The sequence below is a fragment of the Convolutriloba macropyga genome, chromosome 7, assembly GCF_964194025.1.
Source record: "Convolutriloba macropyga chromosome 7, txConMacr16.3, whole genome shotgun sequence".
Taxonomy (NCBI): Eukaryota; Metazoa; Xenacoelomorpha; order Acoela; family Convolutidae; genus Convolutriloba; species Convolutriloba macropyga.
Window position 1 is genome coordinate 9,835,110 of NC_134474.1, and position 16,274 is coordinate 9,851,383.

The 16,274-nt window shown below is 35.9% G+C and overlaps 1 protein-coding gene across 10 annotated transcripts; it reads right to left on the minus strand.

Moving 5' to 3' along the window:
• Positions 1-7,259: 7,259 nt before the first annotated feature.
• On the minus strand, positions 7,260-15,619 carry LOC142342081 (uncharacterized). 10 transcript variants are annotated; one of them, XM_075393262.1, is made up of 5 exons: positions 15,435-15,619; positions 13,219-13,445; positions 8,903-9,121; positions 8,126-8,240; positions 7,260-7,623 (listed from the first exon to the last, which is right to left on the minus strand). In XM_075393262.1, exons 2-5 carry the CDS (start codon positions 13,428-13,430, stop codon positions 7,357-7,359), a joined length of 813 nt encoding a protein of 270 aa, XP_075249377.1. In that variant the 5' UTR covers positions 13,431-13,445; positions 15,435-15,619; the 3' UTR covers positions 7,260-7,356. The 10 variants fall into 10 exon arrangements, 9 of the variants coding, with proteins under 9 accessions (XP_075249377.1, XP_075249384.1, XP_075249385.1 ...); XM_075393269.1 differs by having other exon boundaries at positions 7,260-7,627; XM_075393270.1 differs by having other exon boundaries at positions 7,260-7,632; positions 8,110-8,240.
• Positions 15,620-16,274: the final 655 nt, after the last annotated feature.

A 16,274-nucleotide genomic window follows, 5' to 3' on the forward strand; every position in this document is an offset into this window, starting at 1 on the left:
AGAGAAAGAAAACTTTCAAAAAAATCACTTATTATCCAAAAAATTTGGGCTTATTCATATAAAAAGGCGGTTTAAGCTCCTACCACTATAAAATTACCAACAGCTTATCAGAGGGCCGCTGATAATTGCAATTAGGGAGTGAGCGAGATTGGACAAACAGCAAAAATACCAATAAGAATTACTTACCTCAAAATCTAAACGTCTATCAAGTTCCTATTTGGAAGAACCAAAATAAAAAGCCAAAGTATTACAAAACAAAGAAATAAATTCAACAAAATAACTTGCATTTCATCAGAAAATGTATGGGACCTGTCTTTTATGAAAATAAAAAACAAATAGACAGAAAGCAGAAGTACGAAATTAGAAAATATGTTTTTCTTTTTTGAACAAATAGAATCAGTCTTGATAGCAATTAACTGAAATTGTCATATAGACTTTCAATCAAAATCATGCCGACTTGTCATTATCCAGAAAGTCATATGACTACAAATATAGAAAATAAAGCAAAAACCAAAGTCGTTTCAATCGCTCGTGGAAACAGTGTTGAAGCCTATAAGCTCATCTCCTATTCACTGAGAAGATTCATTATGATGAATAGCGCCTCATTTCAATGCTATCAACGTGATATTCAACTTGTCACTAATCTTAAAATAATATGGTGGTCGGACAGGACAACAAAAGTAAACTCAGAATTTGGAAAATGACAAGAACTAAATAAAAAATTATAAAAACTAGCGACATCAACCCCAGAAAACCATTACTAAAAACAACCCAGCTCTTAAAAATTCAGTACATTCCACTTGGAAAAAACATTCCGATCTATATCTTCATGAAAATAAATTGAAAAAAATCTTCATAGAAACTATAAGCTTTCAAAAAAAAAATGGTGAATTGTTCATTTTTTAGCTAGATGCAAGTCAGTTGTAAGTTATTTTGCTGAGACTGAGTCAAAAACCACACCTTAATATTGAATACAGGCAAAACTCAAATTTCAAGAAAAAACAATTTATTCAAAGGCTGCTGAAGCCAAACAACCAAGTGCATTTCGATTAAATTATTATGTATGTCTATTGGCCTATCATATGTAAATTTGATAGGCCAATAATTGAGGCCTCAATTGAAATTATTCTGATTTGTAAATAACATAAAAAACAAAGAAGCAAAATTGTTTCAAAAAAATATATACAGTGGCCCATTACAGTCAGAATAATTTGCTTTTGCAGCTTATCCTTTAAAACATAAACTATCAAATATTACCGCAATAGATGATTTGACCAAAAACATTATATCAAAAATAAACGAATTTTGGATACTTAGCGAGTCATATTAACAAGAAAAGCAATATGTATGAGCTGAAAGCATCAGATAGTTTAAATAGCTAGCTCTCCAGATAACGAATTGGACCTTTGATAAGTTAGACTCTGTTATAAGACTACAAAAAGAGCATCAATTGCTTGCAAATCACGAGAGTTCAATTAAAATTTAAGGAAACAAATTGTCGGAGCCATAAAAACCACGAATTTCACTCTTGAAACCCAATATTGGTTCAATTGAAAAAATATGACCTTTTTAGTTGAACTTTTTATTATGAAGACTTTCTTGTAACCGAGATGAAAAAACTGAAAAAAGTGTTTCAAAAAGGACATACCCAAAATATAAGTCAAAAGATTTTTCATCGGCAACTCATTGATTAGACCAAACTGGCTTTTTTACAGATTTGACCATTCGCTCAAACGCGGCTGTTAAAAAACACAATTGTTCTAAGCTGTTGTGTAAAAGTTTTTTGGCAACCGAAAATCTTAACTTATCAAAAATAAGCTATGCGATTAAACATCGGTTCAAATTAGCGATAGAACTTTCAGTGAAAATGGAGGTACAATTATGTCCGTTGTCAGCTGTTTTTATGTCCGTGCCACCTGCCAAAATGGACAAAGTAGGCGAAATAGGCATATTGATGCCATTTTTTAAGAAAAAATGCATGATTGCTGAATAATAATCAAAAATGTGGCTGGAAATGTTCCTCAAGCAGTTGATTCAACCAATTCACCTACCCACTTTTATCTTTAAACGTATAACTAATGAGACAATCGAAATCAAAATTGTCATTTTATAGCACAAATTGATCGAAATTAAGACAATTTTTACGAAAATGTGAACAAAACAAAAGAAATTAGGCAAACGTTCACTAATATCTTTACCTCCGTAACTCCTAAGAAAAGCAAAATTCAAAAAAAAAATCTTTTTAATTTGGAATTCTATGCTTGAGAAGTTTTCTAATGATATCTCTCACAATTGTGTGCGATGTATATATAGATAGGCGAAAATCGAATAAACAAATAAAACATTTGAGAAAATAGTTCTTCCCCCACTAAAGTGGGTTGGATCAAAAGGGATACAACATGACAATAACAATTTAAATATCATAGTTTTCAAGCAAAAACTAATAGTGACTATACAAATTAAGGACAACTGATTTATTTTGAGAAGTCATTATTTCGAGTTTGTTTAGCAACGATCCCATTGTATCCTAAAATGAGCTCCCTGGTTGTAATGTTTTTTTTTTGCTTTCATTCTTGAAAGCTCTGGCGTCCAATTTTTAAAAATCTATGGATTGCAAGAACGTTTCTATTAAAAAACTAGTAGAATTAACAGACTCAGCTCAAACAATGAAAAGAATATGGCAAGAAACCGGGCCCGATTTTAAGTCAAGTTTATAGAGAATGCCTGAATTTATTTTTAAGGTTATTTTTAAGGAATTTATTTTTAAGGAATGCCTGAATTTATTTTTAATTCCCCTGCAAAAAAAACTGAATGTCTCCATAAATCAATTTCTAGGTTGTAAAAAAAACGAAATACATGATAACACTCATTTATAATCAACGAAGAGGTCGAACGCTTCATGGAGATGTTTCTTAGAATGCTTTTGTTGCGGGTATTTTCATATAAGTGAACAAAATGACTATTCAGAGGTTATAGAGTAGGGTACAATGGGTCCAAAAGGGATTTTTCATTTCTTTTTTGAGTCAAGCTCTGCTAAAAAGACCAACTTGTTCTGTTTTTTTTTAAATAAAATTTTTTATGATAGTTTTTTGGTGTTTACATTTGGGCAAAGTTTTGGTTGCGCTTTTTTCCTTTCGCATATTTTAGTAATATGTGGTTGGTCAACCGTTGATCAACCGCAAACAATCACTTTTAGATTTTTTTTTCCAAATATTTCTTTTTAATTAAATCTGCGTGGTCTCCATTATCTAATAATCTTGGTTTATATTGATCTAAAATTTAAATGTTTGCTGATTATTACTTTGCCAATCTTAAGGTTATCTCCGATCTCTGACATTTCTTCCTCTCTCCCTCAGCCTTTTAACTCTCGTTTTTTAATTTCCTCGCGTTAATGAACTGCGCTCAAGTACCCTCCTGTTGATTTACATTGCTTACGAAAATACTCCCCTCTCCTTGGGTGAGTACAATAAGAATTCGACAATAAGAATTCGACTCTTGTTTCTAATTCATCAAGAGATTGATTCAGCTCAACACAAGCGTCTAGGAAAAATTATCTTCACATTTCGTCCCACACAATCGGGTCGCTGATTATCAAACAGTTCAACTAATTGCTGCGTTCAACTACGGAGCTCGCGACAACAGCATATTAGCTGATCCTCGTATGATGACAACAGAAAGTGACTGAACTGCTCTGTCGAAGGCAATGGATTGTCCCACTGACTGATAATTTCTGCTATCAGCTAACAACGACAAGCGCAATAAGGCCTTCTTCAGAGTCCTCGACAGACCGCCCAAAACTTCAATTGCCAGCGGGACGAACATAATTCCTTGTTGAGCACAACTATTTTCATACTGAGCATATTTTCGATCTTCGGCAGCCTCAATTACATAGCCTGACTTCTCTGCCGCATGAGAAATAATGTTCGGTTGCAGAGAGGAAGTCACGGTTATGTCTAGAGCAGCAGATTGGCCAGATTTCCAACAAGGCAGATAGACGTCTCCTGGGCGTGAGTTGTTTTCCGCAATGAGATTGCGTTTTTCAATTACTGGAGACAAATTAGCTGCTGAACAGGCAGAAGCTATGCGATCGCGAAATCTATCGTGCCTTGAAATCGCATCTCCCCTTCCATGGCAGGCAACTGCATGGTCACCAAACGTGTCCAATGTACCTGACTTACAATAAGGACATTTTCTTTCTCGATCATAAACCGCGATCCCGAGCCTGTACTTGACACTGACTTGAAATTCCTTAGCCGAAAGGTGTAGACCTAGAGCGGGAATTGGAGGCGCATCAAGCCATGCTCCTGAATGAGGCAGGCATAGTGATTGCAGTCTTGCTTTTTCCCTAGTTGACGATTGATTTCTTATTAGGTCAGCAAGTTTTTCTTTATCAAGTGCTTCTTGGATCTTCTTTTGCGTGTGCGAAAGTAGATTGAACTGTTCCAGACTCTGTTGTAACTCTTTAAAAGTGTCACTTTCTGAGGGACGCCTACTTGTTATTTTGTTCACCAGCTCGTCTGAGGCTAAAATTGAGCCCACAAATGCACTTTTGTATTGCTCTTGTGACTGTCTGACGCCTAGTCCCGACAAACTGATAGGTAAGGAAGACTGTTGCCATGCGTTATCATCAATAATTGAGCCAATAATTTGATCCAACACTTCTCTTTGGCCGTCATCGAAACTTTTCAATACTTCGAGCATCTCGTATGATGGAGTGTTAGTTCGTAATGAGTATACTACTTTCGGAGTTCCCAAACAGTAGCGAAGGATACCCAATGCACATTGAGGATCGTTGAGGTGATGTAAATTATCCAGCATAGATAAAATTTTTTGAACTCTCCTCTTCAAACAAGAAGCGACAAACTCTTTTGAACCAACTGCAGCACCCAGAATTTCAAAGCCGTTTCCCACATTCCTTTTTACTGCCTGATCAATGGAGGGTAAATCTTTAATTGACCACAACTCACATTTGTCTTTTCTCAAGATTAGGCCTCTCTCGTGGCCTTCATTGGCTAGGATTTCAAGCGTTTGTTTGATCTGATCTTCAGAACCAGCAATAAACACATCATCTAAGTACTAAATGTGCTGTACCAAATCCGGAACTGAAGTCTTGATCTTCTGTATGATCGGCCATAACGTCAAGGAGAACAATAACGGTCCCAGCGGATCACCCTGCTGAACACCCGATTCACTTTGAATGATTGCATTGTTATAAAAGAGTGGTGTGTGCTGGGAGTAGCAAAAATTGGTGAAGGCGGCAATTCCTGGAATAAATTCATAAGTTGCTTTTAATAAGTGTGATCGCTTGACTGAGTTAAAAGCGTTTTGGAAATCAATTTGAAGCACGCCTCCGTCCTTCTGAGCACTTACTATGTTATCGTATGTATTTTTGGACGAATGAATGATTGCCTCAGCGCCTCCGCTATTGCCGACTCCCAATTGCAAACTGTCAAATAGCTCAATTGCTTCTGATTTAGCTTCACTTGCCAAGCATTTTGCTATGAGGCGTCGCAAGACTTCGCCAACTGCTATTGGACGCACCCCACCTTTCTTTTTGGATAAAGCCGTGAGTGAAGCGCAGCAGAGTGCTTTGGAAATAAAAAAAGGAAAGAGACCCCTACTACCAAAGTTTACAAACTTTGTTATCGCTTTCAGTGCAGACTCGGAGCGATCAGGTGCAGTGCAGTCTACTGCGTGCTGAAGATGTTCTGGAAACATCTTAGAGGGACCGGCTGCAGTGTGTTTGCTGAATGTCTTAAGTTGTTCATAAACTGCGTGTTCACTAAACTGGAACGCATTGGATGCAATATCATCAGGTAAACTGACATCAGGTATCGGTTCTTTCGGGTGTAACTTTTCCAGTGCTTTGAATGTAGCTTTGTTATCGGGTGCGAGACCTTCAGAAGCGAAAACTTTAGCAGCTCGGCCAAATTGGCCTTGTAGGCACAACGTCTTCGCTCTGACCGATATTTCTTCAATGCTGTTAGTTCTCTGTCTTTTTGATTGTTTCAAGGAGACAGCTTCTGACCGAAGCTTCCCATATTCACCGGCGTTCCAACGATCAAAACGTTCTGCGAGACGTTGGTCTTGATTGCGCTTTTGCTTTTTGCCTCCGCGATTACAAGCACGTAGAACGCATTTTGAAACCGCAAAATGTTTTTGCCAATTTGTCTCATTGTCTAGAGCCTCAACACATTCAAGAAGAATACCTGATGGCAGTTGAGACCATCTTGCTCTGAATTTGATAGGAACAAAGCGACAGGTTGGCACGTACGAACTCAATATTGTCAACACCTCTGGCAATTTGTTACTTTCTGACTTTATTGAGAGATCAACACGTTCAAAATCAAGAAGCGAAGCGTGAAAAAAGTCACCTGAGAATTAAGTCGCCGAATTTTCTAGAAAAAGTGCAAACATTAACCCACTAATGTCGGAAGAATTGCTCTCGAAGGACAGGCGAGTGGGAAAATGTTTCACCGCACCCGGATTCGAACCACTGACCTGCCTCTCCATAACCAGATGCACTGCCCACTTGCCTATATCAAGCCCTTCTATTTGCTTTGCTGCAATTGATTTTTTATTAGCAAAAAGCTTTAGTGAGAACAATAGAGATTAATCAAAAATGAAGAACGAAAGCTAGAAGAAGTCACTTGAGCAGTCAAGGAATGTTCTAGAAGAAACGCGCAAAATGGTCAAGCGAAAATTTTGCATGAAAAAAGACCAACACGTTTACAATAATTGCTATGAACTTCGTTCAAGAGCAATTAAAAATGATCAAACGATATTTTGCATGAAAAGACTTACACGTTTTCAATAATTTGCTTCACACTTTGTCCAAGAGCAAATTAATAATTCTTTAAATGTTGTGCTAAAAACGCTAAAGATATGCGCTAAAACTGTATAAAAGAGGCGATGCAAATTTACTGCGTGTCTCACACTGTTTCAGCGCATGTCAGCACAATAAGTGCAGTTCTTACATAATAATCCGCTGATGTGGCTCTGGCAACTCGAGCCGGGAATGTCATTGATTAAAATGGGGGCGTGTAGATCAATTCTCCTCTGATATCATTATATTTTGAGTAAGAGTATTTCGTACCAGTTTTGATCTCATAGTTGGAATTTATTCCTATTCTTCAATTTTAGTTTCTTTTGTGAAAATTAATGATTATTAGACGAACTATTCAAAACTTTTGCGGTTCAAATTATTCGGCAACAAACTAAATTGAGTTCGACAATTAGACACTTGATAACGGGCAACCAATCGAGCCCTCAGTCATTTTCAGTCAATTTAAGAGAAAGTCGTTGTACAATTATCATCGAGGATGCTAAATGACTATTGAAGAAATTAAACAATAATTATTGAAAATATTTATTAAACTCATTCCTGCTAGTTCTCCTCTTGTGCCCATTGCTCATAGTCCTGAGAACAGACTGATGGCAGGTGCTTTTGTTCACTCCTCTCCTTTTGATCATCAATTGAGGTTTGAAACTCACTGAGTGCTGTGAATCTCCGTGGACGTCTGAAATTGTTTCACCCTCGTCTGTGATAGGGACTTCTGCTAATATGGTTTTCTGGGAATTCATCAAATGCTTGATCTGGTTCCGATATGGCTTTGAAACTAACTTCCTAGGCTGAGGTCCGCGAACAAAGAAATATCTACCCTAGACTGGGTCCTTAGTGAGCTCAAGCTGATCAGAATTACTCTTTAGGGTAAAAAGAGTGTCATAAAGGACTTCATAGAGAGTCACAAAGGTTATGTCATCGAATTCTACCTTTCTGGTTGATCTGGCCTGAGCCAAAAAAAAGCAAAAAAACCGGCCCGAGCCAACATCTCTGAAGCAAAAAAAAAACAAAACCTTTCCGACTGAAAGAAGTCTGCTCTGATCATTCTGTGAAAACGTACTTTGCGCTCAAAATGGTTTTCGAACAGAGCCGCTTGTGCTGGGACAAATCTGCGTCTAATTAATTTTTGGAGCCGCCCAGTGTCTGTAATTTTGAGCGCAGAACGCCAGATTGTGAACTAGATTCGACCCTAGTCATTAATAACAGGTCGTCTGTTTTTTCAGGGACACCAGCATGAGACAAACAGCCCTGTGACACGGACGGACCAAAGCCTGGGTTAACTTTATTCTTGGTCCAATCACTTGGTAACGATGTAGATCTGGTCACTGGTTTCGGTTTAGTTGCAACTTTGAACAACAGCCGATTCTGGTCTCCGATAGTTGACGAATAATCGCTCCTCAAAATAGAAACATAACAAAGAAAGGTTTAGGAAACGAAACCCCGCAGAAATCAATCACTATTGTAAAATTGGGTTTTGGTCGTGATAATTAATAGGTGGTGTTTGGGGGGGGGGGGGGGGGGGGTGTGCGAGTGGTAGGTAATTTGAATTGTGGGGTGTCTGTTGTTTAGATCAGGGAATGTCTAAAAAAATCTATATGACATTCAGATCTTGACTAATACCATCAGTTGGTAATTAATATATATTTGATACTAAACTGCTTCTAGTCAAATATCCATAAGCAGCAGTCAGCAACCCAAAACGGATGTCAAGGTTCGAAAAAAATAAATCAACTTTCAAGTCGTGAACACATTTACTTGGGCTTGAAAAACCTGTTAAAAACAATAGTCGTCTTCAAGACGTAAAAAAGACCGCATGGCTACTACAATTGCTCCAGATTTCGTTTTAGAGTAAAAAAAACGACTTAGCTGAATAAAATAAAAAACCAATCAAAATATTTTTTTCGGGTATTCATTTTTTGAGTAGCAAAGTCTAAAAATCGTCATTTATAATTTATATAAAATAATTCAGCGAAAGCATTATGTGAGCAATAGTTTTTTGTGACTAATAGTTTATTAGAAGATCAGTAAGTAAGTTTTTGTTGAAATTTCTATACTCACTTTTCAGAGCTGTTTAACCACTTATGTTTCTTGGGCCCATCTTTGAGGGTGAATACCTGTATCTGCTGAACACTTTCAAGGCGTGGCATTGACTGGTCTCTCATTGATGATGAGTTAGTAATGGCTGCAGGTGTGCTGACTATATTAGAACCAATATCCGATACCAGTACCTCTTGTATTGAGGTCAACGGACTGCTTGACAGACGGTAATTGGACCTCCTAACAAAATAGGTTACTTCTATTTCCATATCATAACTATAGCATTGGGTCTTTCCCGTTATAACCCCCCCCCCAACGAATTATTATAAAATTTCTTGGGGAGAGGGGAGCTGTACGTCAGGGGAGCTCTTACCACTAAGAGTGTACCATAATGGGAAACACCCCTATCACTGGCAAAATTATTATCAACGAACTTATCATTGCCTTAAATATTCGAGAAGTTTTGATATGACGTCGAAAAAGTAATTGAAACTTACAAAAAAATCGATAGGAGTTGATATTAGAAATGCGGGCACGATGACCAAGGAGAGCCGATTAGCTACTTTCTTGAAAACCACTGAAAACCCGGGTCACCGATCACACAACTTTCTTTGATTTCATACCAGGCCATATATGGTTCTTTGGCAACCATACTAGGTCGTATATGATTCTTCGTAATCATACTAGATCATATAAGATTTGTATAAATTTTTAGTAGTCATACAAACATCATATATGATTTCTTGGAAATCATACAGGAAACATACTAGAAATTCGAATGCTGAAAAATTGGTAAAAAATCAGAAAAAAAAAATCTGGGAAATTCTATAAGGTCAATTAGGTGCGCTAAATTTAAGGTTTTAAAGGTGTTGAAAATGAAAACTTATTTGAAGAAAAAAACTATGGCATGTTTCTAGTAAATGAACATTTATAGGCATAAACTGACTTCAATGAATATGAGAAGCATAGTCACATAGATAGACTTATTTTGTTCAATTAGCACAAAACTTTGTCATGTGTATTGTATTTCAGGGCCTTTGGCAAGTAGCAAAAGTATAACATAAGTGGTGTCTTATCAATAACTTTGAAAACGTAATTCAAAGTCAAAAAACCTTTGATTCTTGGTAAACGTACTGGAATCATATATAAATTGTTGGTAACTATAGATGGATCACATATGATTTCTTTGGTTTCATACCAGGATCGTAATAAGAAATCAACCTTATATTATCCTAGTATTAAATCAAGCTAGGTGTAAATGTGTGTGTGTGCGTGCGTGCGTGCGCGTGTGTGTGTGTGTGTGTGTGTGTGTGTGTTGTGTGTGTGTGTGTGTGTGTGTGTGTGTGTGTGTGTGTGTGTGTGTGTGTGTGTGTGTGTGTGGGTGTGTGTGGGATCCGCTATTCGGAAAAATAACATCCAAATCAACAAATTAATCCTCATGGTAGCCAGTTCTCTCAAAAATTATGCTTTATTTGGAAACTTTAATAGCTCTAATTGCAGACTTAGTATCCCCAGGCCTTACCATTTTTTTGCAACATTGAAGTCAATTTAGTAATGCAAACAGAAACAACTATCATCGCGCAAACTGCTCTCGAGTGACTGGCAAGCGACTGGCAAGCGACTTGCAATCTTATTACGAGGACTTTATTAACTTCTAGGGCTCCGAAAGAACTGCTCAACAAATTAATGCTCTCTGTGGTTTATTTGTTATCGCTTTTTAAGGATTGAAGGTCTAATGATTTGGCAAACAAATGAAGACAATTTGTGCAAAAACTCCTCCAGGATAACATGCAAGACCCAAAATAAAAGCTATAAATTTGTTTGAGAGCATTTAATATGTCTAATAATTGCGATTAAGAAACACTAACGGTATCTATGTGAAATCTTATACCTCTTTTGAGTGCGATTAGAAAATTTTTTGAAGGTGATGTGTTTTACTTGATAAAAGTTTTATCAGAGGAGATTGACAGCGTTACTTGATCAAATTTGGGCCTGAACTAATTCGGACTGTAAGATCTGATTCATTTTGAACACAAGGGTACGTCTGTCTATAGAATTCTTTTTTATCAAAAGATCCGAAATATTGAGGGACACAGAGGAAATCGTAGTTATACTTGATTAAGCGACATAAATATAATGGAAAAAAGACTTTATTCTAGTTGTTTTGAAACTTGTCAAAGGGGAACATTTCTTCAAATTGAAGAAGGTGTTAGATCAAAAAAATCTCATTTGACAAATTTTGGACATACCGCTGAAAAGTATTAGAACTAAAATTCCACATTGGAAAAATTCATAAATCGCATGGATACAGTTAAGGAAATAATAAAAACAGTTCACAAGTTTCTTTGCGTTACTGAAGCAATTTTCTCAGAGAGGAGTTCTGGGTTGGAGAATTTAAAGTCGTTTGACCAGAAAAACATTTATTTTTTGCCCCAAAAATTGCTCAATCAACATTTCTGTGCGGCTCATGTTTATCTATCTTTTAGTCCTAGGAATTGAAATACATTATACAAGATTTTACATGCAAACCCAGCGGTGTTCATCTCGTAATGAAAAGGTTTAGTCACTATCAATAGAATGGGAGTTTTTATGACAATTATTGATATGAAAGTTTTTTTAATTCTAATTTAGTATTTTGTCCAATGAAATAATTGACGCTTAAATTGCTGTCTCCCAGCAAATATACAAACTCTGTTGAAATAAAATACTCATATATCTTTCAAATACTTTTTGTTTTTCTATTTATAATGAAAAAAGAACGAACGAGAAAATTGAAAAAGATCAAAAACGCATACTTTTTTAAACAGACACAGAAGTGACTTCTACCAACTGTTCTCTGCGATTTCTGAAAATTGTTAGCGATGTTAGTTTTTGATTTTATAAAGTTCTTTTCCAGTGAATTTCTCTTTCGAATTAAATTTTTTAAAGAATTTATATTACGTTTTTAGAGCATATAAATTTTTTAGAGCATCCAAAATATATATGAGAGCATACAAAATATTTATCCTTCATTTTAGGAAACGCAAAACGCAGGGCCCTTCGCTGTTTATTTGGCTTAAGCGCAATCTTTTTGAGAATGATATGTTGAAACTTTTAGAATTTGGATTAAAAAGTTAACACGCACCAAAAAACTGGAGGTATTAATTTTGACGCCAGGAATTGAATATTTGAATCCTTAGATTTTTCTTCAAAAGTTTAGGCTTCGAGTTTTTGAATCTAAAAGGGAATGGATTTCATTGGGGTTCTGTCTTTATTTGAGAGATCAGCTCGCAAATAATTTCCATGACTTCAAGTTTTTGGAGCCGTAAAAAAATAAAAGCCTGTGGACATTAAAAGCAGTTTATGTTTGAGTTCCTAAGCAAAATTAGCAGTCTTTTAATTGCCCAATAGGCTAAAGTTGTTGGAATTTTTTTGAGTTTTTTTAATATAGTCCTAAATTGACAGATCATAGAGGTATTGGGCTAGCTGAAATTGTTTTTCATGCCGGTTTTTTGAGTTTCAATTATTGGTAGCCAACCTAAACCTAAAAATTTTTGAATTCTCATATATTTTTAAAATTTTTATTTAAGTTTTTAAAAATTTTTCAATTCTGAAGTTTTTCGAAATCTCAGAGCCAAGAAAACATGGACCCTGCTTAATGCGCCTGGGTTTATGGCCTTTACTGGGGCCAAATAGCTTCCAAGCAGCACAATTTTTTTGAAGAAATTGTTTTGAAGAGTTAATTTTTTTAAGAATCTTTTGCCAAGTTGTTTTTGTTTCTTTTGATTTGGTAATAATTAGATGGTTCAAGTATATGTTCTTCGAAGTCAAGCGGTTTATTAATACATTGTGTTTGCAACTCCATAACCATAACTTCATAGCATTACCGTGATGGTTCTGGAGAGAAAAGGATCTGCAAAAAAACCGGCAGATCTATTCTTCTCAAACTTTTCAGATAAGATTTGCTCTTTCCTGCATTATCTGACCTGTTATATGTTAACTATTTTTTTTCTTAGATGAAAAATTTTCTTTTTGCGACAAGAGTTAGCGTGAAATTGGGCGGATCTCTAACAATAAAGGTTAATCGGGGAGACTGGACATATTAAAAAATAGGTAAATGTGTAAATCTGTAATTCGGTAAAAAAAAGTTCGGTAAAAAAATAACTTTCAATATGATGAACTGTTCTGCTTTTACTATTTAGGTCAGTGGGGGTGCAATTTTTGAGCCCATATTTAAGCTTTGTAAGCGTACCATAGTATAGCAATCCGCATAACAATCCATAATTTCTACATGTGTATATTAAAACACGGGAAAGCGGTCGTCAAAATTATATCGCTCATTTAAGTTACTATGTTACCTTTTTACTTGGTTTTTTGACGACAGTCCTCTTGAATTGGCTGGCCTCTCAATTTTTCCGAATTTGATTCTCCCCGTTGTTTGTCTTTGTTTACTCTTTCTGGGCTTCCCGATTGGTTGCTGTATCTTCTCGGCTGATATTGGCAAATTATTGGTCTTTTGAGAATTGCTCCCTGCTTTCATTTTTCTTTTAACAATCTGTCTAGTTTGCATCGCACGTGGACGTCACTTTAAAGAACTCATCAAGAAAAATTCGTAAAAACTAACTCTAAGTTATTTTACAGATTCTAAATATAAAGTCAATGATATTTTCAGTTTTCAAATTGCGACATGAAACTCTGAACCTGATTCTACAGAGGAATTCCACAAAAAAGTTTTAAAAGTTTTGAGGCTCCTGAGAAGTTGACAAATTTCTCCACTGCGTAGGCTATGGTACCTGACTTAAAATAGTTGATTCAGTACTGAAAACCTAAATTTCTCTGAAATTGATCTGTTTCAGTACTGATTCTCTCTGGAGGTTAGGTACAGGCTATATCTAGACATTCGTGCGTTCGTCTCGAAACGTTAGTGCGTACAGAATCAAAGTCCTGAATTCCGCAACAGAAAACAATATTTTATAATCGAATCAATTCAACCTAATTACACCAAAAATGAAGTGGAATTTCTCTAAAGTAAGTCGCGTCTATATGGTTTGGTTTTATGGAACACAAATTAGGTCTCCTTGAGTTTCAACTAAAAGACGTTGCTACGATACAGTCTAATCGTCTTTGTTAGTTATGGCGCTTTGCCTCATATTGCTTGTGAGCCGTCCAGCACGCTCGCCTGGTCCTTCTATCTCTCTATTGGCTGCTCGCTCGCCCGCCCGCTCGCTCGCTCGCCCCTTCGCTCTCTCTCTCTCTCTCTTTCTCTTTCTCTTTCTCTCTTGCTTCCCCTCTATCTCAATTAACCGTTCGTCTTCTTGCGATGTCAACATTTGTTTTCTGTCCTTTCTTTTGTTTGATGTGATTTACAGCCTTTAAAGTGATTTCAGAAGTCTTCCAATATTTGATCTGAATTAGTTTTAAATCTTTCTATGGTTCCATGATACCACGAGTGCTAGTTTAAATGTTTACAAGTACTCCTTTTTGCTCCTGGTGACAATATCTAAGCCTTATCTCAGTCGCCCTATCGCTCGGTCGTCACTTTTTTGCTTGATAGGATTTAAATTTTTTTGTTCATTTCAGAAGTATTGAAACAATTGGTACTGCGATAATTTTGAACGCTTCTTACATTCCATTATCCTCAGACTGCTATGTTGTATCTTCACCAAACTTCCTTTTTACAGACAATTTATTGTTGCCAATAATTTTTATTTAATCTTAGTATCGTTTAGCCTTTATGATTTTCTATTTCAATTGACTATTTGGTACCAATTCTTGACTTACTTTAGATATAGCATCTCTATATGAAATTTGAACCCCTCATTTAATAGTTTAGGTGGAATTTAAATTCAAATACAAGTCACTTTGAAAACCAAAATAACTTTCACGTAAAATCTATGCTTGCTGTACCAGCTATTCCAATTTCAAATACTTTTCTTATCTATCAAGAGGGTAATTTATCGAATTGCCAAGCTTGATACAATAAAAAAAACTGACTGAGAGATCAAATTTGCTCTCGTAAACGGGAAATAAATTATGTGTCTATTGAGGAGTTGAGTCAACAATCGAATTTGTTCATTTTTTTCTACCTTATCTTGATTTTGTCAATTACATTTGACCTAGGGGTCTGATATGTCACAATAAACAGCCTTAACAATTTTTTTAAAAGTTGACCTGGAAAAAAAAGAAAAACATTTTAATCTTTAATTTCTCTGCTAAGGTCTGAAAATGCATCTCCACTTCAAGGCATTATATTTGTTAGAACAATTTTGTAATAGCGTTCATTGCTTTGACGATTTTGTAGTAGAGTTACCTGCTTTGATAAAACTTGGGGTTGTACAGGGAGGGGGTACAAACGGTTAAGATCAGAAAAACCAGTGGCGTGTGGAATGAATGGCGCATCATCCGTTTCAAAACGGCAAAATAGCTATGTTAAAGTCTGAATATTTTAAATTTTCTGTGATAAACCGGGACGCTAACACTATGCATGTCCAACTAATTTACAGGTGTTATTGATTCTTATATCCGAAAACAAAAAACTGACGAGAGGCAAACTGGCCTTAGCAATAAATATTACCTCAAGGATCCAACATTGCAAATGTCTTTTCCGTTGACCGTCTGTCAAAACTTGGTAAATAAGTGAGTTTTTCAATAATAATTAAGTTTTTTGTACTCAGTAACAATAACGAACAATATAAGGTTCTTCAATTGATATCCATCAGCTCAACTCAACACCAATGGAAAGCATTTCTGATTAATAACCGAATCTTGAAATTTAGAAAGAAGTTTGTTGGTTAACTGAGTAATTTAGACACCCATTGATAAATAGCCCGAATAACAACTCATTTTAGTACTCTAAAAAGATGGTGCAAAGTTTGAGTGGTTCTATGATTTTTGCCGTCTTTTAAGAGGAGTAATCTAAGAACAGTAGAAAAAAGATACTCAAATCTTAGCTCGACTGCTTTAATTAAGAACATTTCTGACTTTCTGGACTTGGTTATTTTCTTAATAGAAGCTTTCGACTTCATTTCTTTAGTTTAGTTTTTTGTATGGTTCCTGCTGCTTCAAAATTTTCCCTGTGAAAAAGGAAGTGGGCATGTTTAACTAAATCTATGGTTATTATACCTTTCCAGCTCTTTATATTGAAAATTGCTCGGCCCCCAGCTTAGTAGAAATATTTGTTTTATGGCCCCGGGAGAACGTGCATTATTTCTACATAGTAACACGCTATATAACGACACATAATTTTTAAATGGGGGTCACAAGAAACACTGCGGGGAAATTAACTAGATCCCGTCATTGTTTAGTTTTGAGGTTAGTTTCAACTCGGCTTCCAATCGTGTCATTAGAGGTCTGAATACAAACCCCAAAGCGTATTGGAAAGAGAAAAAATTTTAATTGTTTAGAGAACCAATTG